At 40.0% G+C, this 27,933-nt stretch overlaps 1 protein-coding gene across 1 annotated transcript in view; it reads left to right on the top strand.

The window, feature by feature from the left end:
• The first annotated feature begins 3,035 nt into the window (after positions 1–3,035).
• The window catches only part of OTC (ornithine transcarbamylase), a 69,363-nt gene continuing 44,465 nt past the window's right edge, over positions 3,036–27,933 (top strand). Inside the window, exons 1-3 of the mRNA XM_007991398.3 lie at positions 3,036–3,204; positions 17,731–17,869; positions 20,232–20,313. Coding sequence (XP_007989589.1) covers positions 3,128–3,204; positions 17,731–17,869; positions 20,232–20,313 — 298 coding nt within the window. The 5' untranslated portion in view covers positions 3,036–3,127. The remainder of the gene's footprint in view (positions 3,205–17,730; positions 17,870–20,231; positions 20,314–27,933) is intronic.

The following is a 27,933-nucleotide window of genomic DNA, read 5'->3' as shown; positions in this document are numbered from 1 at the left end:
TTCTGACATGGGACGGCAATGCGCAAAGACCCTCTGCAGACGCCAGAACCATTCTGTTGGACTTCCCAGCTCCAGAACTGTAAGCCAAATCAACTTTTCTTTATAAATTACCCAGTCTGTGGTATTTTATTACAGCAACACAAAATGGACTAAGCCACCCACATGAAGAGTGAGGAATATGAGAAGTTTATCCTCAAGAAAACAGCAGTGGGTATTTGCATTAAGAAGCAGCAGGTGTGTAGGGGAAGACCGAATGCCAAGGGGATATAAACAAGATACAGACACTCATGGTTTTTTGTTTTCATAGCATGCTTGGTGGTGGTGGGGCTTCATTTCAGTGGCCAATGATGGAATGTATTTTTCCAGTTATGTATCATTTGTTATTACCCTACACACTCTATTTGTTCCTTCCTTTGGGTCTACTCACAGGTTCCTTTTTTTGCTACAATGTCTTTTGTAGCTCCCTCTAGTTTTGACTATTTTCTGATTCTTGCAATTCATCAAAAATCAGTGCCACCTTTTTCAGGAATCCCATCTAATCCCCACCCCCTGATGATACAAGTTGGATGACCGTCAAGTCAAGCTGGAGGTCTCCTGTGGCTTGAAGCAAGGGAGCAGGTAACAAGCCCCTCCCCCTGGTTAAGATGGTTGGGGTCAGACAGCAGAGACAGAAATTGTATTCCGGAGTCATTCCAAATGGTGAATATTGGAAGGAACTCATCATTCCTGTTTTATCACTCTGTCTCTCAGAACCCACACAGCACAGAGGATTGGCTTATGATGGCTGCACAATTGTTGATGGTGGCAGAGAAAACTGGATGAATGAAAGTCTAGGTGAACAAAGAGAACTAGATAGGTAGCCAAACAAGAAAGTTAAAATTGAATTAGAGGAATCATGGGGTCAACAAGAGCCCCTGGATGAATTCTGAGGATGAACATCAAAGCCTGTAAAGTAACACAGACTCCACATATGACACAACCAGCAGAAGATGGGTAGTTGAAATCTACCCCTCAACAAGTCCATTGAGATGTCCTGCCTTTTGAGATTCAGTGAAATTGCTTTTAACTTCATCCCACTTGTGGTGCAGCTCCCCTTTTCCAATTTCTCTAAGAGTTATTGGTGTCTTAACTTTTTCTTAGTTCCCTCTGGCTTTGAGCTCCTGCATCCGTAGCATTAGGAGAGTTTGTGAATTGCTTTGGCATCTCAAAATGCTGCCTGCACTCTCTAGCATGGAACTGCAGACACTTCTTGATTTCTCCCCAAGCATTACTAATATGAGTTGTGTGTATGACTAGCACAGTTCAGTGAAGGTACGGGGTCAAGCTGTGGGCTTTATATCAGCCTGTGGTTTGGCCTCATCTCCCTCAGGCTCCATGCAAACATTCTATTTCACTCCTCTATTATGTGGAGCACTTTTGCTCTCTGAAATCTATTCAATAACTGGCCTTGTTTGCCTCTTCAGAGATGCTTTATTATGTTTTCAAAGTCACTCTCTCCCTTCTCACCTCTGTGCCTTTGCAAGCAGTTGCTTCTGCCTGGAATATCCTTTCCAGAACGGAAGATTTGGTAGAGGTTTGGAAATGTCAGTCTTTCCCCTCACTTCATCTCACATCATAGGAAATGGTGTCAATATTTATTTGTCTACTAGTATTAATTATGACATCACAAACATCTCGGCTCCTGAGGTGACCATAGTTGGTTTTTAATTAACACTTTTTGGAATCCCACAAACTTCTGGCAAATATTTACCTGGGTTTGCTAAAGTCATATAAATTGACCAGAAGAGGCAGCCCTACCCCTACCCCTTCTCTCCTTCCTCCTACCCTTCCTACCTTAGAGGGTTCCCGCTTTGATGAAGCTGGACAATTTTGTCTGGACCTCGCCTACAGGCTTGTATTATGGATATTTGTTTATAAATCATACCACCTTTACTGAACTGTGAACTCTGCAAAGGTGATGTCATCTTCCCTCTCTGAAACTTCAGTGCAGCCCGGTATCTGATACAGAATTGACTTTGAATCATCTGATTTATAACTGAGGATAAATGAATGAATAAATGTGAAGTTGCAAATGGCCCCCTAGTGATCTGAACGGGCTGCTAGGGGAGGAGTATATGGTATCCCCACTTATCACTTGTACTGACTGTGGGCTCCTGTTGGAATCAATAGGCAACTATTTCTTTTCTTTTTCTTTCTGTCTTTTTTTGAGACAGAGTCTCACTCTGTCACCCAGGCTGGAGTACAGTGGTGTAATCTGGGCTCACTGCAACCTCTGTCTCCTGGGTTCAAGCAACTCTCATGCCTCAGCCTCCCAAATAGCTGGGATTACAGGTGTGTACCACCATGCCTAGCTAATTTTTGTATTTTTAGTGGAGACGGGGATTCACTATGTTGGTCAGGCTGGTCTCAAACTCCTGGGCTCAAGTGATCCGCCTACCTCAGCCTCCCAAAGTGTTGGGATTATAGGCATGAGCCACCACGCCTGGCCAGCAATTATTTCTTTATTGAAGACTTATGTGCAAGGCACAAAGGGAGCTCCAGGAGTGAGATATTTTTACTATACCTTCTCTATCTTCTTGTACCCCCAAAATAGCTTCCAGGGCACTTGTATTTGTTTTTGTGGAAAGACTGGCAATTAGAGATAGAAAAGTGAAATAAATGGAAATAGTACTACTCAGGGCTGTCACATCTACATCTGTGTTTTTGCAATGCCAGTTTGCATTTTCTGAGTGAGTTACTTCTACGCATCTTCACAGCAGCCAGTACTGCAGTGCCTTGCATATATTATATGCTCAGTGAGTACTTGTCAATTGATTTTGTACATGCATGTGACAGTATAAATATATTATGAAAAATGAGGAGGCCAGGCAATAAAAGAGTCAGGATTTCTTCCAAAAAAAAAAAAAAAATACACAGTGGTGGAGTTTGGCATAAAGTTCAAATGCTCCTGCACCCTGCCCTGCAGTATCTCTAACCAGGGGACTTTGATAAGGAAGCTGAAGGCTGATATTACCTTTGCTCCCTCACTGCAACTGAACACATTTCTTAGTTTTTAGGTGGCCCCCGCTGGCTGACTTGCTGTGGAGTTTTCAAGAGCGTAGAATCATCCTTTCACTGTTAAAAGAAGATGCTGTTTAATCTGAGGATCCTGTTGAACAATGCAGCTTTTAGAAATGGTCACAGCTTCGTGGTTCGAAATTTTCGGTAAGTGATGGTCAGAGATTTGGGTTTGATTTAGGAATCATGGTGACGCATAAAATTATATTCTGCAGTAAGGCCTCTTTCTGTAGAGTGTAGTGCCACGCTCTGCTTTACTCTCATTTGAGACAGCTGCCTCTAATTCCAGCGGAACTTTCATTTCTCAGTCCTTCTGTAATCAGATTTCACCGTGTGCTGTAGGGGAAGCCGCCCATGGCGGGTATAACAGACTAAACGTTCTTGACATCTTTCCTTTGTGTACATTCTAAACAAGCAAGTGGCTGAAGGAAATTAGGGGAAGTAATTTACACAGGGCCTTCAGCTTGTATTTGGGCTTGCTGGAAAACAATATATCACTCTAAGGTGTTGAGACTAATCCATTCCTTTGAAAAAACAGACTCCAAGTAGCAACTAATAAATACCGACAAAGCTGCTGCAAAGAAGTCTTATATGTGATGGGGATAATGACATTTTTAAATAAAATACAAGTTTGAAAACCATCCCTGAAATTCTTGCTGGCGTGTGTAAAGCAGACTGTCTCCAATGAATTCATTATAAAACTTGACATCCTGCTTACAACCATTGCGCATGTGGTTGAAGACGGCATGGTGTGTCGGTGGGGAAGGGAAAGGGGAGGGGAACAGGGGACATGAGTTAGCTGGGTAAACAAGGCCATTAGGTGGAGACATCACTACCAGAAATCTTCTAGAACAGTTTCACGTTAATAATGAAATAGAATTTCTTCAGAGCCTCTTTATAACCTAAAACAACCTCCCTGACTTCCTTAAGGAAGAAGTTTTTGGTCTGAAGTTTTCTTTTATTATTAGGAAGTGGACCTGTGATAGTGGCCCTGGGCATCCCTTCTCTGGACCAGCTGACAGTTCTAGGTTCTCTGGACTCCACCATTAGCACTACTTCTTTAGTGAATATAAGACTCTCAGAAGTCAGAATGATACTGTAAATAATATTGTAAATTAAGCCCATAATATTAGACCTAGTTGAGACCTCAGAACCATGAAATAATGCCCTCTCATTTTATTTTGGGAGGAATTGTGATTTTTATTTTTTAGACAGCTCAAATATTCAATTGAAATTGTTTCACTTCTCTTAAGTATAAGTTAAGAAAAAGCCCAGAATGATTATGGAGTTGACCAATTAGTGCCAGAGTTAGATCAGATAACAACCTGGGGAAAAGTCTAAAGAACCAGGTTCAAGGCCTAGCACCACCCTTGCTGGCTATATGGCGTTGAACAAGTCACTAAACTTTTCTGCAATGTTGTTTCACCTATAAAATGGAAAAAAGGATAATACCTGTTCTGCCTACATTACAGGGTGGTTCAATCATTCATTCAACAAATATTAATTGAACATCTACTTTGTGCCATACCCTATCAAGGAGTTGGAGATACAGTGGTAAATAACGTAAAAACACACTTCACTCTAGCTACATGAATTCATAGTCTAGTGATAATCAGTGAGATAATGTATATGAAACCTAAAAAGTGACAGACCAATGTTCATTATTTATTTTAGTATTCCATTACACTGAGTTACATCAGATAAAAAAGATGATGAAATTTTATTCTATAGTTTTTAACAAGGAATCATCACTGAGTTGAAAATACCCAACTGAATGAATAACCAAAGCCTGGAACTTAAACTTATACTGTTCTTTGATAATTATAGTGATAATTGATTTTTAAAACAATTTTTACGGATTAAATTTTGCAAGTAAAACCTCTTCAAAATAGTTGGACTTTTTTTTTTTTTTTTTGTATTTACTGATACACTACTGTCTATATCTAGTAGCCAGACTACATTTCTGAAAATCCTGGCGAGCTATTTCTCACAGTGAATGGGGGCTGGCGCAAAAGTATGGCTAAATCAGCCCAAATCCAAACTTTCTATTTGAAAGTGTGAAAGCCTCGAGTCACCCATGTTGTTAGAAACTCAGTAGCGTGAATCTCAATTGAAAAATGAGATAACGTTGACATGGTTTCGACATGCCTTCTCACGTGGCATGGGTATTTTTCTTTCCTACTCTATTGGTTAGTTGCACTACCTGTCAGCTAGATAAATTCAGTTTCTCATCTCCAACAAGACCTATAACCTTTGACAAAGCCCTCAACAACAGAGAAAAACTCCCTGTCAGCTCTGCCTGTTCTGTATTTTTACTTTGATTTTCAGCCTTTCACAGGGATTCAAGTGATTTTTTTCTCCCACATCTCTTGGGAAAGGTGGAGGGCCCTTATTATGTAACATATCACATGAGTTTACTACTCCAGAGTAATAGGAAATATGTGGTTAGAGTTTGACAGTGCCACAAAATAGGAATCGCAGTTTTGAAGTGAGCAGTCATATCGCCATGGACATGATAAAATAATAGCTTAAATGAGGCTGAAACCATCCACACCGCCCCTGGATCAATCACTTTTAGTCAGTTAAATTTTTTTAACAAAATCGATAGGATCAGAAACCAAGACTGCTGACAACACCCAATTCACAGGCTTTCCATGTCGTAAACAAGGCTCTAAAGCCTTGCTGTGTTTGGATAATGGAGAATGTCCTGTGATTTGTTGCCTGTTAGGGAAACCATTTAGAGCTTTTTAAGAAACCACTAAAAAAAAAAAAAATCTCTTTATCAGAAAAGACTAATTTGTAAGTGCAGTTCAATTTCATCTCACAAATAGAAATTTCTTCAGAGAATATTGAGCTAAGCCACCCAATTCTGTGGAGGTTATGGATTGGAGCCAGAGGTGACGAGTTCTCAGGTATTTCATTCCAGACTTCTATAAGGGCTCACATAACTCATTATGAAACCCGGTCTCTCACACTTGCCCATCCATACGCACGTGGACATCCAGACAACGTGATTATAAGACATTCATGTTCTCGCATACAGGAGAGAAAACAGTGCACTTTGATTATTCACAATGTCAAAACTTAAAATGAATGCCTTTTAAAAACATCACTTCAGCTGGGCGCAGTGGCTTACGCCTGTAATCCCCGCACTTTGGGAGGCCGAGGTGGGTGGATCACCTGAGGTCAGGAGTTCGAGACCAGTTTGGCCAGCATGGCGAAACCCTGTCTCTAATAAAAATACAAAAAAAAAAAAAAAAAAAAAAAAAGCTGGGCCTGGTGGCATGCACCTGTAGTCCCAGCTACTCAGGAGGTTGAAGCAGAAGAATCACTTGAACCTGGGAGGCGGAGGTTGCAGTGAGCCGCGATTGCGCCAATGCACTCCAGCCTGGGTGACAGAGTAAGACCCTGTCTCAAAAAAAAAAAAAAAAAATCACTTCACTTCAGAAAATCATATAAGAGATGGGACCAAAAGTTGAATGAGGTCATGATATTTTCCTTGGCCAACAGTGGAATTTGTTTCCTAGTTTATTTTTAGTAATTTAGTAATTTAACTTAGATAAAATAAGCCACTGATTTTTGACAGTTTCAGGTTTCCAGACCTTTAATAGTAGGTCTGCAGAAAGTTAGCCTTTATCTGAATTCTTCAATTTTCAGATAAGGAGAAGTTTCACAATTTTAGACTATTAATGATCTAAGGTATCTTAGAAACGACTAGTCATTCAGTGATCAATAATAATGTTGTAGAAAAAACTGAGTTCTTGTCACACGACCAGGGAAAGTTAGACTCACAGACACTTTGAAGGGTGAGGGGGAGCGGAATTTATTGGGTGAAAAGGAAAAACCTCAGCAGAGCCAGAGGGGTTCCTGTTAACAGGCCCTCATCTCACAGACTGAACACCAGGTTACCACGTAGGAACAGGAGAGGCCGGGCTCCTCCCACCTCCAAACGGTGCAGTGCGAACTTCCCCAAGGCCCCACCCTGTCCTCCCAGTGTGAAGGTGGGCATTATTCAGAAAGAATCAGTCGGGGGAGTGAGGGGAAAGGGCGGGTCTCATCCAGGACAGGCAGTCCTGTTTTTCAGCCTACAGGCTGTTTTAGGCTTAAACGTGGGGTTTCGCTGGGGGTTGCGGGGTGGGGGGCCCTTGGCTGCCTCCTGTCTCTATCAATAATTTATATCACATATGGGTATGTGGCAACCGTGAGGAGGGTTTCAAGTAAACTTTTATTAATACATTATTATTGTTATTGTTAATAAGAATAAATTGGGAAATAATTTGTGAGGTTTTTCACATCAGTGGGATCACTGCAAGGTTTTTTGTGTGTGTGTGAAAATACAGCTCCTTTCTCTTGCATGCCTTCTAATATGCCTTTCTGAGAAGGAAAGAAAGGGATATAATTAAAGTCAGGCCACTGAAAATTCACGTGGCTCCAGTTTACAAACTTCATGAGTGTGGGGGAAGACACAGACAGAGAATCGCTGATTTCGTTCACTTTCTTAAATTTTCAGATGAAGAATTGAGGCTCAAGATGGCAAATAACCTTCCAAAGGCCATTGTTTATTCCTAAATCTGGACTGAACTAGGACTACAAATATTTAAAGGCACTACTCTTTTCATTTCACTGCTTATATTACTTTGATGCCTTCAAATTATCAAGTTGGCCAATCTACCTTTTTGCCTAATATCCTTTTTAAGGTACAGTCAGAATATCTCAGTAAAGAAAAAAAACATACATAAGAAAACATGCCTTAGCTCTTGCATTAATGCAAGGTTAAAGAAACATAAAAACCTCAGCCATAAGGCCCATTGGCCCCTTCTTACATCTCCAGAAGTTAAAGTCTTTATCTCAAATTGTCCATGGGGATCAGAGTATCATTTAACACTGAATTTTTTCCTACTCTGGCAAAATCAGTTTCTGACTGACCACATTTTACTCAAATCAAGCACTTTCTCTTCCAATAAAATACAATTATACCAGGGAATACGTCCAAGTATCTCCCACCCCCCAGTTTACCAGACCTGGAAAATGCAGACACTAGCAATGAAAGGCTTCATTCTGCCAGTAGCGAATACTCTTCCATTTTGTAGCTAGGAAGATATTTGGGTAAAGTTAATACAAGGATCTCTTATTACCTTGGCTTAGCTTCTTAGCATTCAGTGATTTGGGGTTAAAAAATCTCTGTAATTATTTTTCAAGGAATAAAATGAATATAAGGAACTACTCTTGCCTTTTTCAAGGGCTCTGGCTCTGACCAGACTGCAGTGACAGTTTCGATGGAATATTTGTACGTGCTTCTCATTGTTTGCCACAACATTGTATCCTCCCTCTTATGTGCAGGCTGAAGAATAATAATGTGGTTTATGTCTGGTGTACCAAGGAGATTTCTTGTTTACTCTGATTTACTTCTTGTATACTTTGGTACGAGAAAAGCAAGCATTTTACAGGAGACTCGAATAATGCATTTGGCCCTGGTTCTGGTGCTTGTGAACCAGAGCCGGCTGCCTCCTATTGAAGAATGAGGTCTCTAGGGGAACTTAATAGCCACTGATGCCAGCAGTCTTACCTGGCTAATTCAAGCGTGACTTTTTCACTCAAAAGCAAGAAAATGCTTGATACAGACCAGAAAAAAAAAAAAAAAGGAGGCCTGTGTCAGAGCTGTCTTAATGTGGTACAATTGTGGAACTCTTCTAATTTTTATGTAGCTTAGGAAAGAGGTGTGGCAACTCCATTTTGGAGCCAAGGGGAGGTCTATGAGGAGACAGTAAACAGGATAGGAATTTAAACTGGGACCATTGTATTTGCTTTCCTTCCAGTGATAAATTTTCCTGGTTAGTTTTTGATATCTATGAAAAACAGCTCTTTTTCCCAAGCTAACATTTCCTGCCCCACCTCCTGGATGGAATTGAGAAAGGTGGTGACCACTCTAATGATTTTTCAGTGGTATAAACAGCATAGCCCCCCCTCACTAGCTGTGGTGGAATTTTTTTTTTTTTTTTTTTTTGAGATGAAGTCTTGCTCTGTCTCCCAGGTTGGAGTGCAATGGCGCAATCTCAACTCACCGCAACCTTCGCCTCCCGAGTTCAAGCGATTCTTCTGCCTCAGCCTCCCGAATAGCTGGGATTACAGGCGTCTGCCACCATGCCCAGCTAATTTTTGCATTTTTGGTAGAGATGAGGTTTCACCATGTTGGTCAGGCGGGTCTCAAACTCCTGACCTCAGGTGATCCACCCGCCTCAGCCTCCTAAAGTGCTGGGATTACAAGCGTGAGCCACCACCGCACCTGGCCAGCTGTGGTGCAATTTTAAAAGAAATTCTAGTTAATCGCTCAAGCCCTCAGATGCTGGTATGACCAGATATATAGTATCTACCTCTCTACTGCTTTTGTCCCTAAGAACCCTGACAAAAGTCTGTCCAAAAGGAGTTTGTGGCAAGAAAGAACCAAAGTATCAGTGTAGTCCACTGTTACAGCACTTCCAGCTCAGCCTTCATGGTGATATAAGCAAACACTGGCCTTATGAGGTGTTCTTGTCAGTTTTCCAGGTTTTGGCTCTTGACTCACAGTGCCGTGCTTAGTAGGATCCAAGATTAGTCCACTCTTGTTTCACATACATATGTCCAACCATTGTTCCCAGTAGTGCAAATACTATACCAGAGTGGTGGGGCTCTACGGGATTTCAGCTTTAGCAACACACTAGGCCACAGTTTATTATCCTCCGTGATTTTCAGGCCTTGTGTTCAGCCTGGACCATACCCCATATTTGCTCTTCCCACAACATACATTTTGTCTTTTTTTTTTTTTTTTCTGAGATGGAGTTTCCTTCTTGTTGCCCAGACTGGAATGCAATGGCACCATCTTGGCTCACTGCAACCTCTGCCTTCTGGGTTCAAGCGATTCTGCTGCCTCAGCCTCCCGAGTAGCTGGGATTACAGGCCCCCGCCACCACGCCCGGCTAATTTTTTATACCTTTAGTAGAGACGGGGTTTCATCATATTGGTCAGGCTGGTCTCGAACTCCTGACATCAGGTGATCCGCCTGCCTCAGCCTCCCAGAGTGCTGGGATTACAGGCATGAGCCACCACGCCCGGCTGAAGTGATGTTTTTAAAAGGCATTCATTTTAAGTGTTGGCATTGTGAATAATCAAAGTGCACTGTTTCCTCTCCTCCGCATCTGGCCTATGTCTTTTCTCATCATCAGAACTTGGTCAGGATGTTGAAAATCCATCATGACAAATCTTTCGATATTCATCCCAGAAATCTGCTAGGAATTAATTCTTTCTTTCTATTTTTTTTTTTTTTTTTTTTTTTTTTTTGAGATGGAGTTTCACTCGTCACCCAGGCTAGAATGCAATCAATGGCGCGATCTCAGCTTACTGCAACCTCTGCCTCCCGGGTTCCTGCCCCAGCCTCCCAAGGGGTAGCTGGGATTACAGGTACCTGCCACCACGTCCGGCTAAGTTTTATATTTTTAGTAGAGATGGGGTTTCACCCTGTTGGCCAGGCTGGTCTAGAACTCCTGACCTCAAGTGATCCGCCCGCCTCGGCCTCCCAAAGTGGGATTACAGGTATAAGCCACCACGCCTGGCCTGAATTCTTTCTTATACAAATAGATTTACTTTTGCCTGAAGACCTATTATCATTTATTCATTTCCTTAAGAAATATTTATTGAATGCTTACTATATTCCAAGCACTGTACTAAGCACTGGGTATATATTAGTGAATAAAACAGGAAAGGTCTCTGCTATTGGTGGATCATATGTAATCCAGTGAGAAGAGTAAAAGTAAGCAATAAATAAATACATAAATCTATGTTAAAATTGTGATAAGTATTACAAACAAAATGAAGGTAAAGTGAAGACTACTTAGACTGTAGAGTCAGGAAAGGAATCTCTTAGGAGGTGATATTTAAGCTTACAGCCTGAGAATGAGAAGGAGCCAGCTTTGAGAACCGAGGAGAGAGTGTTCTGGACAGAGGGAATGGTATATCAGAGTCCTGTGATGGGAAAACTTTTGGAGTACAGGCAGCCCTTCCTTTGCAAGATCCCAACGTGAACAAATTTCAATTACCACAGTTTAGTTAATAACACGAGGCCACTACGAACACAGTTCAAATTTCAGTCAACATGGCATATTAATTATAAGTAATTCATAAAGCAAAAACTTCATTGCTAACTCTTCAGTCTACAAATCACCATGTAACTAACACATACACAGCACATCATGATCAGTGACCAATTACATCACTTCTTTTAAAGTCTGTTGGTGATTGGTCACTGTGCATCTGTCATACAGTTTGCATACAGACAGCAAAGAGTATAGCTGTGCTGCCTCCTTTTCTCCCAGTGATAAACCCATGGACATTTTACAAAAATGGATAATGACAGTGCAGTACATGAAAGTGCAGCAGAGAAATAAAAAGTGACTTTGGGAGGCTGAGGCGGGGGAATCACCTGAGGTCAGGAGTTCAAGACCAGCCTGGTCAACATGACGAAACCCCGTCTCTACTAAAAAATACAAAAACTAGCCGGGCGTGGTGGCAGACGTCTGTAATCCCAGCTGCTTGGGAGGCTTAGGCAGGAGAATCACTTGAACCCGGGAGACAGAGGTTGTGGTGAGCTGAGATTGCACCACTGCGCTCCAGCCTGGGCGACAGAGTGAGACTTCGTTAAAAAAAAAAAAAAAAGTGATAACAGTGGAAGTTAAATTTGAATTGAATGTAAATCGAGTTATGGAAGAAACAGCTGATTATGTGATTGTTACCCTGCTGCTGTTTGAGAGACTGTAGATATACAGCCAGAGGAACTTAGTGAAGATAAAGTTATTGACATAACTGCAGAAAGTGGTTGTGACAAAAAGGATGAAGATGTCCCAGGGGAAGTAACACCAGCAAAACACTTCACATTAAAGGAACTCTCAGAGATATTACATAGCGTTCAAAGTGCAAAGGAAAATGTTAAAAGTTTATCCAAACTTAGAAAGAATTACGACAGTTTATCACAACATAGAAAAGATGCTTGCTCTATACCATAAGTTCTATGATGAGAAAGCAAGCACTGTTCAAATTACTCTTGATAGAGTTTTACAAGGAAATAAAACACTGTAATTCTCAATGCTTCTAATGTTTTAAATTGCATTGTACTAAAAAATACATCAGTTTTACTATTTTTCACTTCCCTACACATTTATAGCTGACAATAAAAGTTTTTAATGTTCTGACAATTTTTAAAAAGTCACAGAACAATTACAGTTTTCCCGCTAAATATTAAGGTTACTTTGCATGGTTTCAGATTTAATGGCTATTCACAGTCCCACACACTACTGTGCAAATTAAAAACTGCCTGTGTTATTTAAAAAAAAAAAAAGCTTTGGAGAACGTTATGCTAAGTGAAATAAGCCAGGAAGGACAAATACGATATGATTTTACTTATATAAGAATCAAAAATAGCCAGACTCATAGATTCTAATTTAAAATATCAGATAATACCAGTTGTCAGAGTTGGGAGTGGGGGAAATGGGGAGTTTTTCTATGGATACAAACTTTCTATTATTCTAGATGAATAAATTCTAGAGATCTGTTGCGCAACTTAGTGCCTATAGTTAACAATATGGCGTTGTGCAGTTCAAAATTTATTAGGAGACTAGATCTCAAGTTAAGTGTCCTTACTGCAAAACCAACCAGCAAACAAAAACACAAAGGGGCACAAAGAAACTCTGGGGTGGGGGAAGGTTATCTGCTAACATTTATTGGAGATGTGATTTGAGGGCAGCAAGAGTGAGGGCAACATTATCAGCTGCTGCCATGGAAAGTCTAGAGTCAGAAAGAGAGATTTTTCCGATCACTTGTAGTCCAAGGGAAAAATATTGAAATAAAAGTTTCTGTTCTATATGCATTCGAAAATCAAAGGCCTTGACAAAAAGGAAAGGTTCAAGCAGGATGTTTGTGTGTTCTTTCTACCTTTATATTCAAATCTTCTGTCAGTGGAGAAATAGAAACAGCAGCATCTCACGATGCAAACCCACAGCAGAACATTAACCCTAACCCTAACTACAAGCTTAATTTCACCTCCAACTTAGAAACTTCTAAGTATGTAGGACAAAAGCTGAGGAAGCCCCAGAAACTTGTTACTTCCTCCAGTCTGTCTTCTACTGGGGATAATAAGAACTGGAAATTGGAGCTTTTGGAGTAGTAAAAGGTAAGGTATTCTTGGTCCTCCTCTTTCCTGTTTCCTTTTATGGAAACTGGGGAGAAAAAGTTTAGTTCTTTGCAAAATTTTCATTTCCACTTCTATTTCTCTGAGATTCAACAAGAACGACACAATTCTAAGATCTACGACATTCTCTTAAATAAAGCCTGTAGTCTTGTGAGCATTTAGAAGTGAGAGCATACAACAAAATCCCGCAGAGGCTGAGAATAGGGAACGGTATTGAATCCTTTAAGTATAGCAGTTTGGAGACTCAGCTTTTGTGGGCTCCAAAATAACCAGGAGTCTGAGCTTGAACTCAAGGCAAAAAACTGAAGGGCTCAAAATTAGTTCATGAGTGGTTTTTCCTGTGGTTGATGGACGTGAGTTCAACAGCTACAGTGATGTTTCCCAAATTCCTTGAAACAGAGGGAGTGGGGTTTTCCAGCAAAGTATTCTTCCCCTTTTAAAATAATATTAGAGGAAGTCTTAAGCCAAGGAATATTAATGTGTTATTGTAAGACATGGAGTCAAGAAGGTTTATTTTCTGTAATGTTATGTTACTTGGGTCTTATTCCAGAAGAAAAGTATTTTCAAATCTGCCCTAACTGTGAATTGAGAAAGGTTAAGCTGCCGTGCCTTCATTTCAGGCCACATATGCAAATCTGTTTTACAATCCCCAGAAGATTTCAGTTGACCCTGAAAAATGCATGAATATTAGTCAGTGTTTACTCCTTAACATTATCAGTACTTGGTATTCCAGGTGTTGCTTAATATTATCACTAATTAATATTATCAGAAGAAAACACATAACCAAAATTTGTATGTAAATACAAATTTTCTGCCTAAATGCCTTACATCCAAAGTTATCAAATTGCTGACTACGATGGAGATATTGGGCACAGTTGTGTAAGCATTTTACTAGGGTTTCAGTAGAAGAAAGAAAATGAAGGGCTGTCTAGAAACTTCTTTAGCCAGCAAAATGTCTTTGTATATCTACAAACTTATTTTTAAAATATTTGGTTCTTGGCCTGGCGTGGTGGCTCACGTGCTGTATTCCCAGCACATTGGGAGGCTGAGGCGGGTGGATCACCTGAGGTCAGGAGTTCGAGACCAGCCTGGCCAACATGGTGAAATACCATCTCTACTAAAAATACAAAAATTAGCTGGGCGTGGTGGCACATGCCTGTAGTCCCGCTACTCGGGAGGCTGAGGCAGGAGAATGGCGTGAACCTGGGAGGCAGAGGTTGCAGTGAGCCGAGATCACGCCACTGCACTCCAGCCTGGGCGACAGAGCGAAACTCCATCTCAAAAATAAATAAATAAAATAAAATAAAATAAAATAAAATATTTGGTTCTTCTTAGTCTAAACTTTTAAAATTTTTATTTTCGTTTATGTTTTGTTAAGTACATAATCTTTTAGTATAGCAGCACCTATAAACAAACAAAACATAGATTATGAATCCATGTTTAAAATTTTTTACTGTTAGAGGTACGTACTGAAAAGTTGAGGACCACTGCTTTAAAGAAATTTCCATTTGGAGAGCCTATGATTCACATATTTTTAAAAGTCAAAGACAATAATACATCTTTGAAATAGGAATGTTAACCAAAATTTTGTTTCTACATATAAGCTGAAAACAGTAATTTCTATTTGTAGTTGAATATGTCACTAATGTCTTAGATTAAATCAGTCAATTGGCTGGGTGTGGTGGCTCACACCTGTAATCTCAGCACTTTGGGAGGTTGAGGTGGGCAGATCACTTGTGCTCAGGAGTTTGAGATCAGCATGGCCAACATGAGGAAACCCTGTCTCTACTAAAAATACAAAAATTAGCCAGGTGTGGTGGCAGGTGCCTGTAATCCCAGCTAGTCAGGAGGCTGAGGCACAAGAATTGCTTCAACCCAGGAGGTGGAGGCTGCAATGAGCCGAGATCACGTCACTGTACTCCAGCCTGGGTGACAGAGCAAGGCTCTGTCTCAAAAAAAAAAAAAAAAAAAAAAAAAATCAGTCAATCAACCAATTAGCCAACCAACCCAGAAACTCTCAATCCTTATGGAAATTCTCTTCCCTACTAACTAGACCTCTAAAGGGCTCAGTCTCACAAAATGTCTACCGAAAAATATCTATTCACCTACTGAACATTAAATGAACCAATCAACTCTGCAATAAACATATGCAGTGCAATATTCACTTGTCTAAGTTACTGACATCACGCAGTGGAAACAACAAATTGAGTGAATTTGTGATTTTCCCACCTATAAGTTTATTACCATTGCAAAAAGGCCTCCATAAATCCCAACAGATGATTAACTCTTCATCCCAAGTAGCACAAGCTCTCTTATTAGGTTAGAATTAAAGCATGATCTTTTTGTGACAGTTATTTTACTTCTAGTAAAATTAATGTTTAGTACATGTGATGAACCACAATTTGCCTTTGGCTATTTATGATTTCGAATGGTAGAAAATACCAATTATTGTTAAACACAGATGACACTGGGAATGATGAGAGAAAAATGATGCTTATTTTACAGACTGATTACCGCGAATAACAATTATTGTCATAACAATATAACAAAATGTTAAAATCAATATTTTTCAGTTTTGGTTTCTGCCCAGGCCCAGGCCCAGTAGATACTGATTCTTCTCTCATTCTAAAGTGAGATGCTAGACCACTACAAATGGAATTGCAAAGGAAATAGACAAAATTCAGTTTGAAATCCCTTGGGTACCACCTTCAGCTTATAAAATGTGTTGCAGAAACCAAGAAAGGGGTTGGAAATTAGAAGATAATTTATAGAGAGTGTTTCTATTGTGTGTCATATGTCCCCTCCCCCATGAAGGGGATACTCTTCCTTCACTTCAAGCCCAAGGAAATGGCTCCACTAGGGCCCACAGTAAACTGATGTCAGGATGATACCTGAGAAATTTAAAGTAGGGAGGACAGGCTAGTTAGCTGTTCTGATAGCAGAACAAGATGGAGTCTATACCAGGATGGACCTGACACTTGTTAGAGCAAAGAACGTGGAGACCTTCCCATGAACCAATAGGGAATGAGAAAAAAAGACCTAGCATGGTATTGTTTGAGATCATGACCAAGAGACCTCCTGGAGGGGTGGGGGAAATCTCAGCAAAATAGAGGCTGGATGTGTTCCCTTGGATGCCAGAGGAAATGTAATTGTCTGCATCAAAGACTGCTATGAGAAATTCCTAATGATAAGGGGGGGTTCTCCAAAGGACCTCCAAAAACACTCCACAAGAGAGTAAGGTGTTTGAAAAACCTGCACCAATGCTAGATTGCTAGAGCAGAACCAGGCTTTTGTTGGCTCTTAACTCTTCACCTTCCCTTGGCTTCACTTCGAGGAACTGAAAGGAAGGAAACAGAGGAAATAGCACACTGACCCCTCTTTCCCCATAGAGGAGGCCAGCTTTAATCAGGCATAAGCTGGAAGGGAAAAGGTGTTAACCTGCAGTAAATTTCTTAAGTTTTTTTTTTTAATCACTTATTATTATCATATTTTTGTTACATGTTATTTTACTGAGACTCTTTGAGGTAGTAAAATAAGCAGAGGGCTTTTTGTATTTTTCTGAGTTAGTAGACAAGCTACAGTGTCCATTGTATTTTCATCCAGGGATAGAAAGAACAAGCCCCAAGAACAGATTTGAAGGGCAGTCGGGGGAAAATACGAAATTATTTTCTATTGCACATTACAAATGCTGCTTGTACAGCCTAATGATTTTGATAATAATAGCTAAAAGTTATCAAATCCTTATTATATTCCAGACAATGTCTGCTTTACATGTATTAAATAATTTTATCTTCACAACAACTCTATAAGATTATTACAGTAATCTTCTAGGTGAGAAATTTAGAAGCAGAGAGTAGGTAAGTAAATTGCTCTAGGTTGTGTGATTAGTAAGTGACAAAGCCACTCATGTGGCTATTTCAAGCAAATAAGGATTCAATCTCTTTTCGCAAATTCTTTTTTTTTCTGTCAAACATCCAAAATACTGGACATATAAAATATAAACCATGGCCATATCAAATTTCAATGCATTAACACTTTGCAGAGACACATGAGGTTATATGTGATTTGCTGTGCTTTATCAAGAATAGAAAGATAAAGCATTTGCTATGCTTTATCAAGAGACCAAGGTGGGCGGATCACTTGAGCTCAGGAGTTTGAGACCAGCCTGGTCACCATGGAGAAACCCCGTCTCCAGTAAAAATACAAAAATTGGCCAGGCTTGGTGGCATGTGCTTGTACTTTCAGCTACTTGGGTGGCTGAGGCAGAAGAATCGCTTGAACCTGGAAGGCAGAGGCTGCAGTGAACTGAGATTATCCTACACTCCAGCCTGGGCCACAGAGTGAGACCCTGTCTCAAAAAAAAAAAAAGAATGCTTTATCAACAATAAAACAATGAATCACCATAGTACATGGGCTTTTTCTGAAATACATATTTCTCCTTTTTAAATCTCTTTTTATAGGTGTGGACAACCACTACAAAATAAAGTGCAGCTGAAGGGCCGTGACCTTCTCACTCTAAAAAACTTTACTGGAGAAGAAATTAAATATATGCTATGGCTATCAGCAGATCTGAAATTTAGGATAAAACAGAAAGGAGAGGTATGTATGTAACATTTTCTTTTTACCTTCCATTACTATCAGTCCGCCTTTTTAAAGGCAGCCTTCCCAAAGACAGAGGAAAAAGAAAATACATTAAAATTCTTAAACAGTAGCTAAGTAATGAACCCTCACAGTCAAGGTAATTGATTATCATGGAGCATTCAGGCATACAAAAGAGCATAAAAATCAGTTATTGAATGACAAGTCATTGCACTTTTTTCATGTGGAATGCTGAAATTCGTTATTAACTGGATCGAACCTAAGAAATCATTTGTCTGAAAAGATTTTATTTTATTTTATTTTATTTATTTATTTATTGAGATGGAGTCTCGCTCTGTTGCCCAGGTTGGAGTGCATTGGCATGATCTTGGCTCACTGCAACTTCTGCCTCCCGGGTTCAAGCAATTCTCCTGCCTCAGCCTCCCAAGTAGCTGGGATTACAGGTGCACACCACCATGCCCAGCTAATTTTTGTATTTTTAGTAGAGACAGAGTTTCACCATGTTGGCCAGGCTGGTCTCAAACTCTTGACCTCAGGTGATCTGTCAAGATTTTATTTTTATACCCCTTTTCTTTTCTCTGTGTATTTTCTATCAAGTCAAAAATTAAGGCCGGGTGCAGTGGCTCATGCCTGCAATCCCAGCACTTTGGGAGGCCTAGGCAGGTGGATCACCTGAGGTCGGGAGTTCGAGACCAGCCTGACTAACATGGAGAAACCCTATCTCTACTAAAAATACAAAATTAGCCGGGCGTGGTGGCACATGCCTGTAATCCCAGCTACTAGGGAGACTGAGGCAGGAGAATTGCTTGAACCTGGGAGGCGGAAGTTGCAGTGAGCCGAAATCATGCCATTGCACTCCAGCCTGGGCAATAAGAGCGAAACTCCATCTCAAAAAAAAAAAAAAAAAAGAAGAAGAAGAAGAAAATGATCCTTTTTTTCCTAGTGACAAATTTTAATTTTGGATGCATATCAGATATAGAATCATTAGGATAATGTCAAAAAATTCACAATGATGTGACAGCGTTTTAAAAAGCATTTAGTTTAGCAAAGAAACAATTAATGGTATTCAGGTAGGAGAAGAGATGGCATATGGTTCTTAGCTATAAGCTTAATTCTGCATTTTGAGCAATTTATCTTTGAAACACAATTAATACAGTAGCTTCATTTAGACTGCTTAATTGTGAAAGCATTTTCATATTCCAAGCTTGTTCAACCTTTTTAAAGAGTTGGTTTCAGGTTGAGAAAGTTTGACACGGCTTTGATTTTATTTAGTTGGCTAGCTTTCCAAGCTCCTAAGAGAAACTGTGGACAGGAGTGACTGCAACTGCTATGGGTTGATGTTCCTATAAAACACCTGAAATAAGGAGAAAAGGTCTCCCCAGGCCCAGGCCTATATTCTTGACACTTCGTGGATGAGGGAGGTTAGCTGGCAGGAATCTATTTGTTCCAGAACTCATTCTATCCCGAAGCCCTTCTACAGAAGAGGAAGGAGGAAGTGCCCCGCCCCACATTTCAAACTCTCCAGATTGTTTTCAAATGACTTCCAGAAGAAAAGTCTTTGTATTCCCATTAGGATGCATGATGAATGTGTAGCTGAAACACTAGGGCTTCATCATTGATCCAAGTGGAAGTCATAGTGCCCCATGTTGTAACAGAGTAGCATTTTCCTAGCTGAGAAAACACCTCCAAACCAGACACCTTCGAGGTCATGGAAAACTGAACGGGGATTTCAATGGCGTTAAGTAAGAAGGTGGTTCCAGTATGAAATATTAATATACTTTGGAAAAAATTCACATGTTGAACTCAGAACAATTAATACTGCTTTCTAATTACATGTCAATAAGCTGTGGGAATTACTGTTCTCTTCCCCCATTTGTATAGTATATTAAAAAACATTTTATATTCACTTTTTTTTTGAGATGGAATATTGCTCTGTCGCCCAGGCTGGAGTGCAGTGGCGCGACCTTGGCTCACTGCAACCTCCACCTCCCAGGTTCAAGCAATTCTCCTGCCTCAGCCTCCCTAGTAGCTGGGTTTACAGGCGCACACCAGCACGCCCAGCTAATTTTTTTTTTTTTTTTTTTTTTTTTTTTTTTTTGTATTTTGAGTAGATATGGGGTTTTGCCATGTTGGCCAGGCTGGTCTCGAACTCCTGACCTCAGGTGATCCACCTGCCTCGGCCTCACAAAGTGCTGGGATTACAGGCATTAGCCACTGCACCTGGCCTAAACTCAGTTTTTAAACAATATTTTAAACACTTATTTGGTAGTAGTTATTACTTATTTTCTAATAAAGAAAATGTTGTAAAATATAATTTATATACAAGATATATTTTAATTCTATTCTTGTCCTTGATTTATAGTATTTGCCTTTATTGCAAGGGAAGTCCTTAGGGATGATTTTTGAGAAAAGAAGTACCCGAACAAGATTGTCTACAGAAACAGGTAAGTCCACTGCCAAATTCACACTTCTGTTAAAGAGAGGGCTCGAGGGTGAAAACTTTGGAGGGGTAACCCAGTGCGGGGATTTGTCTGCCTCTAACAACCACAGAGAAAAAGAACATTTTTTTACTGGGAGCAGCAGTGCAAGCCTGTGGATGAGATTTCCGGTTCTCATAAAAGCTGCAAGCAGAAAAATTAGCTTCATCTATAAGAATTCCATAAGGAACGGAGTAGAAGTTCCATACAACTCTTCATGTTCAGAAAAGAAATGTAGGTGGGCACACATTTTCAGGCCTCGAACTCAGTGGGTAGGAAATGTGTCTATTTTTCTAGCATGTAAAGAACATTTTCTTGTGTGTCTCAATTCTGCTAGATGGTGGAAATTTAATCTTTGCAATGTTAGGCAATCCTCAGTTGTTTCATGGTTTATTTTGTCCATTTTGGGTCTCCTCTCCATTTCCCCACAGCCATGGTTAAATCATGGAGAGTATCTGAATGTCAAGACATGTAGGGCTATGGGGATCTGGTCCTTGGTCATTAGAACTTCATCATCAAATGTCCATGCTGGGTTCTGTTGGGACTTCTATATTCCCATTGGATCTTGGCTGTCTCCCACTTGCTGCAAGGTTTGCTTCACTCTCATTAAAAGACCTGATATTGAGACAACCAAGTATAAAGAGGTCACTGGAGAACTTCCAGCCGGCCTGCACACTGGGAGGAGTGCACACGGGGGTGAAGCCTCAGGAAGTTCACACCATTTGCAGCGGGGAAGAGCTGGCCTCTCCTGTTCCGAGGTGGAACCTAGGATTCAATCTGAGAGGCGGGAAGACTACTAGCAGGACTCTAGCCCTTTTGAGAGTCCCTGTTTTCCCTTTTTTCTCTTTTCACCCGATAAACCCTACTCTTCTCACCTTTCAAAGTGTCTGTGAGCCTAATATTTCATGGTTGTGTGACAGTGACCCCATTACAACAATGTATCTCGTGGTTTCATTCTCTCAACCTCTTAGCAGCTCTCCAAGACACATTAGGCACAGAGGTACTACAAGGCTGCCTCTACTGTATTGTTTCTTCCTCTTGCTGGGTGCCAGGGAGCTCTATAACATTTACTGCCTTCTAGAGGTCTGTCTTAAAAGCAAGACAGGGCTGCGCGCCATGGCTCATGCCTGTAATCCCAGCACATTGGGAGGCCGAGACAGCACATTGGGAGGTCGAGTCAGGAGATCGAGACCACCCCGGCTAACATGGTGAAACCCGGTCTCTACTAAAAATACAAAAATTAGCCGGGCGTGGTGGCAGGCGCCTGTAGTCTCAGCTACTCGGGAGGCTGAGGCAGGAGAATGGCATGAGCCCGGGAGGCGGAGCTTGCAATGAGCTGAGATCAAGCCACTGCACTCCAGCCTGGGCCACAGAGCAAGACTCCGTCTCAAAAAAAAAAAAAAAAAAAAAAAAACAAGACAGGTTGTCCTCAGTTCTAGGATTCTCCAAACTCATGGAGCTTTCCAGCATGCTCCCCATCCTTCAGAAGTTGACCTGGGGAACACATAGCAGGGTACAGTGTCAAAGGTCAACCAATTTTTATTTCTATTGCTTCTCCTCTCTTGCTTCTCTTCTTCCCCTTTCAGTTCCCAGTATTGGAGGCCAGGAAACAAAGCAGGAGGAAAAACTGGCTCTGACTATCCATGGATTATTCCAAATCTATGCTTTTGTGCCTAGAATTCTAGGCTGTTAAGGATATTTTTTTTCCTCAAGCTATCATCTCTGCAATTTCAAAATGGACACTTTGAAACTCATAACACAAATTGCCTCTTTTCTTTCTCTCTGCATTTCTGCTCTACCAGACCTCACTTGAATCAATAATATGACTGCCCAAGTGAGCAATCAGACAGGGTTAAGGAGGAAGTACCACAAACAAAAACATATTCGTTGATATTTCAAATAGATTATTCTACCTTATGCGTATCAGAGCTTCCTAGGGCTTAGGCGCAAACAACTATTACATGTGATTTTTACCTTGCAATGATCAGATTTTTACCTTGCAAGCTTACCAAATAGATATCAAAAAGAAAGTTCAGGGGGATTACACAACTTGCCAGATTCACTCAATTAATACCAGTAGCACCAAGATTCAGATCTGAAGCCCACTATTCTTACTAATGCACACTCCTTCCCCCTAAAGAGAAGGAAGGAGGAAGAGGGAAAATTTATAAGGTGTTAATCTTTAAAGCCCTAGGAAGAAAACAGATAAGAACATTTTGCTCGTTAAAGCTGGCTGCTATAAGAGATCATGTTGATATCTGACAGATGGTAGGGGAGAAATGAAGAAACCAGTCAGTAATTCTCAAATTCTACTGCCTTTCAACACTAGTATTCCATGAGTTGGGTAGAATTTTATTTTATTTTATTTTATCTTGTATCTTTTTGTTTGTTTGTTTTTACCATTAGTACTTAAGAGAAGTGGTCTTTTTTGAAGTCACCAAAATAATTGATTAATACATAGAAATTTCTCAAATTTAAGTTTTTTTAAAAGGGATTTTGCTGAGTTCATGGCATTTCTATGACTTTTTCCTGTTCAAATGTTATGTTTGAAACCAGAATATTTCTGAATAAATGATCGGTTTCACCATTTATAATAATGTGGTAGTTAATCTACTAATAAAAACGAGAGTGACAATTTCATAAGTTTTTGGATGCAGACCCTGTGCCAGGTGTTCTACATTAATTATGTGTGTTATCTCACTTAATCCTCATGACAACTCTGTGAGAGCAAGACCATTGAGGAAAACAGGCTGAAACGGGGCCAGCAAATGGCTCAAAGGCACGCAGCTAATAAATGGCAGACCTAGGATTGGAAGGTGTTACTAAATATATATTTTTAAGTATCTAATTTAGTAAACTCAACCTATTGATTTAATTTAATTATACGGAATGTAATAGTCATGTTTTATTCCAGTAAAATTGTTTCTACTGGTGGCATTAAGCCTTTTGTTAAATGATGGTTTTCTATAAAGAAATCCTTAGAAACCTTCCCAAAATCGTAAATAATAACAACAAATACATGAAGCAAGGAACGTGTGACTGTTAAAACTTATAGATCATGGAGCATTTGTGATTATCCTCAATAATTGCATATGGCATCCTGCCAAACTCAACAGTAGAATCGCTCAAAGCGAGTAGCTGCCTTAATTGTTTACAGAAACAGTAAACCCCAATCAAAATCATGACAGAACATTCCTATTGTGTGTATGTGCGTCTTAACAGTTGTCCTTTGGTACAATTTTTCAACAAGTACCACCTGTTACTTTGGTGCTTAGAATTAAAATAAGTATAATTATAACTGTTACTGCCCCAAATCTGTGCCAGCCTCTGAGATGATCCTCACAGGACAGTCTTTGGCAATTCTGTTCCAAGCCTGAGTTTCAGAGCTACATTCATATTCCTACTTATCTCAGGAGACAGAATCAAATTCTCCACCCAACTCTTACCATAGTAATTGTTTATGTAACATGTTTATTAAAGTGTAACACACAAACAGAAAAGTGCACAAATCATTAAATGTATAGTTCAATGAATTCTTACAGTGAAAAAACCATCGTTAACTAATACCCAGCTAGAGAAACAGAATGGTAGTAGCACCCAGAAGCTCCCCAATACCCTTTATTTCCTTCCAGTCACTACTCCTCATCGAACCAAGGATAACTTATTATCCTGGCTTCTAACATCACAGATTCGTTTTGCCTATTTTTGAACTTCATATAAATGGGATCGTTCAGCATGTGCTCTTTTGTGTCTGACTTCGTTCGCTCAACATTGTGAGATGTATCAGTGTAGCTGTGTGTAGTTGTAGATCATTCACGCCTCATCCACTCTTTGTGTGTGCCTGTCTGGCAAAGCAGACAATTCTCCTATGTGTCTATCAATGATTATATTCTTTTATAGCAAATGAATTGAGCTGATAGACAGATACATTTATTAATCTCAGTAAATGCAGTAGCTGATAAAAGATGCAAAAGGCATTCTAAGAGATGGTTCTTTTCATTATTTAACATTGGTATTTCACTTTCAAGGTGAAATAGAAGCTGGTGTTTTAACAGCTGTTTCAAAATCATCATCTGTACAAAGATGCCAATATAAAAATTGTGATACTATTCTGCAGTTACAAAAGCCAAGCACAGAGAGGTTAATAACTGACTTCATTCTACCAGCAAGGGTCCTCGGATCCCTCATATTTCCAATGAATGAATTCTATTTATACTCTTTTTTCCAAAGCGGGCAGAGATCTATGGGGAAGTGAAAGAGCAAAATAAGATTTACTTTTATTTTCCCAAACAGAAATTAAGAAATTAACAGAAGAGGCCGGGCATGGTGGCTCATACCTGTAATCCCAGCACTTTGGGAGGCCGAGGCGGGTGGATCACGAGGTCAGGATATTAAGACCATCCTGGCTAACACAGTGAAACTCCATGTCTATTAAAAATACAAAAAATTAGCCAGGTGTGGTGGTGGGCACCTGTAGTCCCAGCTATTTGGGAGGCTGAGGCAGGAGAATGGAGAATGGTGTGAACCCGGGAGGTGGAACTTGCAGTGAGCCGAGATCGCACCACTGCACTCCAACCTGGGCAGTGATACTCTATCTAAAAAAAAAAAAAAAAAAAAAAAAAAAGAAAGAAAAGAAAAGAAAAGAAAGAAAGAAAGAAAAGAAATTAACAGAAAACAGAAGAAACCCTTTGTTCAAAAATAGCTGATGTTAAAGCATAAACAAATGAGACAGGTAAAAGCAGGCTCCTCTGGATAAAGGGTGGAAAAAGAGTGGAAACCCATCCCTCTGTCCTCTTCTTGGCAATGGCAGCTTCTAGTGGCCTCTCAAAATCTCTGATGCCCTTCGTAAGCACGTATTACCATCCAGACCTGGCAAACTGGCAAATTCGTGACTTGTACTTTTGGGCAGGGATCTGAGGCTTCTTTTTGATCTGTGACAAAAATTGCAAGGGCAATTTCTTCTCAGAGGCAGTATTTCCTCCCCATTTAATCTTTTTCATGAACTGCTGAAGTATTTGGCTCCTGCTTGTACACACTTTCTGTTACTCTTCTTCCTACCCCTATTTCGTAAGTCCAGGCACCATATGGATCTTCTGTATAGCACAAACAGGGAAGTAGAAGGGCAGCAGACTAATCCTGAGTTGCTATAGCAAAATGACTTATCATCAAAGAAAGAGTGTGACTCGGAATAGACCTACCAGGAGGTCCGAAAGTTTGCTTGAAATCTTCATCCATAGTCCTCAACCCTCAATGGTACTCATACCTGTACTAGGCACTTAGTAGGTGCACAATAAATACTTTTTGGACGAATGTGCAGTATTTATATGTGTTTAGGTGACGTTGCCTGTTTATAAAGAAATTAAGTACTCAAGAGTGATTAGTGATTATAATCACCACTAAACTTCATTACGTTGCTTCACAGACAATAGAAATTTCTGTTCTTTCTGTTAGCAAAATGAGAGGCTGTTCACAAATGAGAAGAATGGGTCCTTTCTTCAGAGTCAAAATTCCTCCTTTAATCATTCAATGAGTATTCATTAAGCACTTACTATTTGCCAGGTTTTATTTTAGGTGCTCGAGAGTGATACCTCAGTAGACAAAACAGGAAAATCTATGCCTTCATGGGGCTTACATTCTAGTGGGTACACAGACAATAAACAACAGACATAATAAATAAGTGGATGGTACAGTATGTTAGAAGATGATAAGTACTCTCAGCAAGGAGAAGAATGTGCCTGGAACTGAGGGAAAAACAGGTACACCATTATTGGGACTTTGGCTTTTATTTTGAGTGAAATGGGGAATCATTGGATGATCTTGAACAAAGGAGGGACATGATCTAATTGCATTTTAAAAGGATCCCACTGACTGAGAATAAACTGTGGAATAGACTGTGGGGGCGGGGACCAGGGTGAAAACAAGGTAGAAGTAGTGAAGCCTGTCAATAGATAGCTATCAATTATAGAAGCTGGGGCCATGGTGGCAGTAGTGGAGAGGGTAAGAGGAACAGATTCTAGATATGTTTTGAAGGGAGAGACAAGATTACTAATGTATTGGGTAAGAGAGAGATGTCAAGGATGACTTGAAGATTTCTGCTTGAGCAAATGTGAAGGCTGCTGATGGAACAAATGAAAAGGGGAAGGTTGGGAATTCGGTCTTAGATATATTGAGTTTGAAGTGTCTATTAGACATATAAGCAAAGATGTTAAAATAGCAGTTGGACATGAGTCTGGAATTTGGGAGTGAAAACTGGCCTAGAGATATTTGTGTATGTCCAACATATAGATGATATCTAAGGCCATGGGACTGGATATAATTATAAAGAGAGTAAGTATAGATTGAAGGATGAGAGAAGAGAACCAAGGACTGGTCCTGGGGCACAACCAACATTCAGAAGTCAAGAAAAATAGAAGGAACCAACAATGGTGACTGAGAAGGAGCAACTACCAAGGTAGATGCAAAGGCAAACAGGTTTGATGTCCTGGACGCTGTGTGAAGAAAGTTTATCAAGTAGAAAACGAAGATCAACTTTGTTAAATACTGCTAAGTCAAGAAGGAAGAGAGATCAGAAATGACCACTAGATGTAGTAACGTGAAGGTCACTGATAACTTTGGTGAGAGGAGTTTTGGTGCAACAGTGGTTGGGGACAAAGCCTTACAGGTTTGATGGAAATGAGAAGAGAGGAACTAGAAAGAGAAAGAAGAACAAAGAGCTTTGCTGCAAAGGGGAGCAAACAATTAAAGGAATACTTGTCAGGGAAATAAGGACCAACAGAAAATCTGTATCTATTTTTTAATAATGAGTGAAAAAATGAGAACAACCCATTCAAGATGTTGGTGACATAAGGGAGAAAGGGAGGAATTGCTAGAGCAATGTCTTTGAGTAGGCAAGGGGAGTGGCTTCTAGTGCATGAGTGGAGGCATTACATGGGGCATGGAAAATTCATCTATGCTTAATAGAAAGGAAAGCAGAGTATCTGAATGCAGATGCTGACTAGTGAGGAAATGGAGTGGAATCTGGAAGTTCTCCTCTTATTGCTGTAATTTTTTCAGTGAGGTAGGAAGCAAGGTGAACAGCTGAGAAGCTCACTTCACCTCTAAAGACATACATACACTGATAATGAAGGGATGGAAAAAGATATTCCATGCAAATGGAAACTACAAAAGAGCAGGAGTAGCTACACTTGCAGGTAAAATAGATTTCAAGACAAAAACTGGAAGAAAAGACAAAGAAGGCCATTATGTAATGATAAAGGGGCCAATTCAGCAAGAGAATATAACAACTAAAGGTATATATGAACCCAATGCTAGAGCACCCAGATATATAAAGCAAGTATTATTAGAGCTAAAAAGAGAGATAGAACTCAATACAATAATAGCTGAGGACTTCAACGCTCCGCCTTCAGCACTGGACAGATAATCCAGACTGAAAATCAACAAAGAAACATTCGACTTAATCTGCACTATAGACCAAATGGACATAATAGATATTTATAGAACATTTCACCCAACAGGTGCAGAGTACACATTCTTTTCCTCAGCACATGGAACATTATCAAGGATACAAAACAAGTACCCCAAATTAAA

Source organism: Chlorocebus sabaeus, chromosome X (assembly GCF_047675955.1).
Source record: "Chlorocebus sabaeus isolate Y175 chromosome X, mChlSab1.0.hap1, whole genome shotgun sequence".
In the NCBI taxonomy this organism is placed as follows: Eukaryota; Metazoa; Chordata; class Mammalia; order Primates; family Cercopithecidae; genus Chlorocebus; species Chlorocebus sabaeus.
The sequence above is the reverse complement of the archived record's forward strand: the minus strand, read 5'-3'. Positions and strand labels throughout refer to the sequence as shown.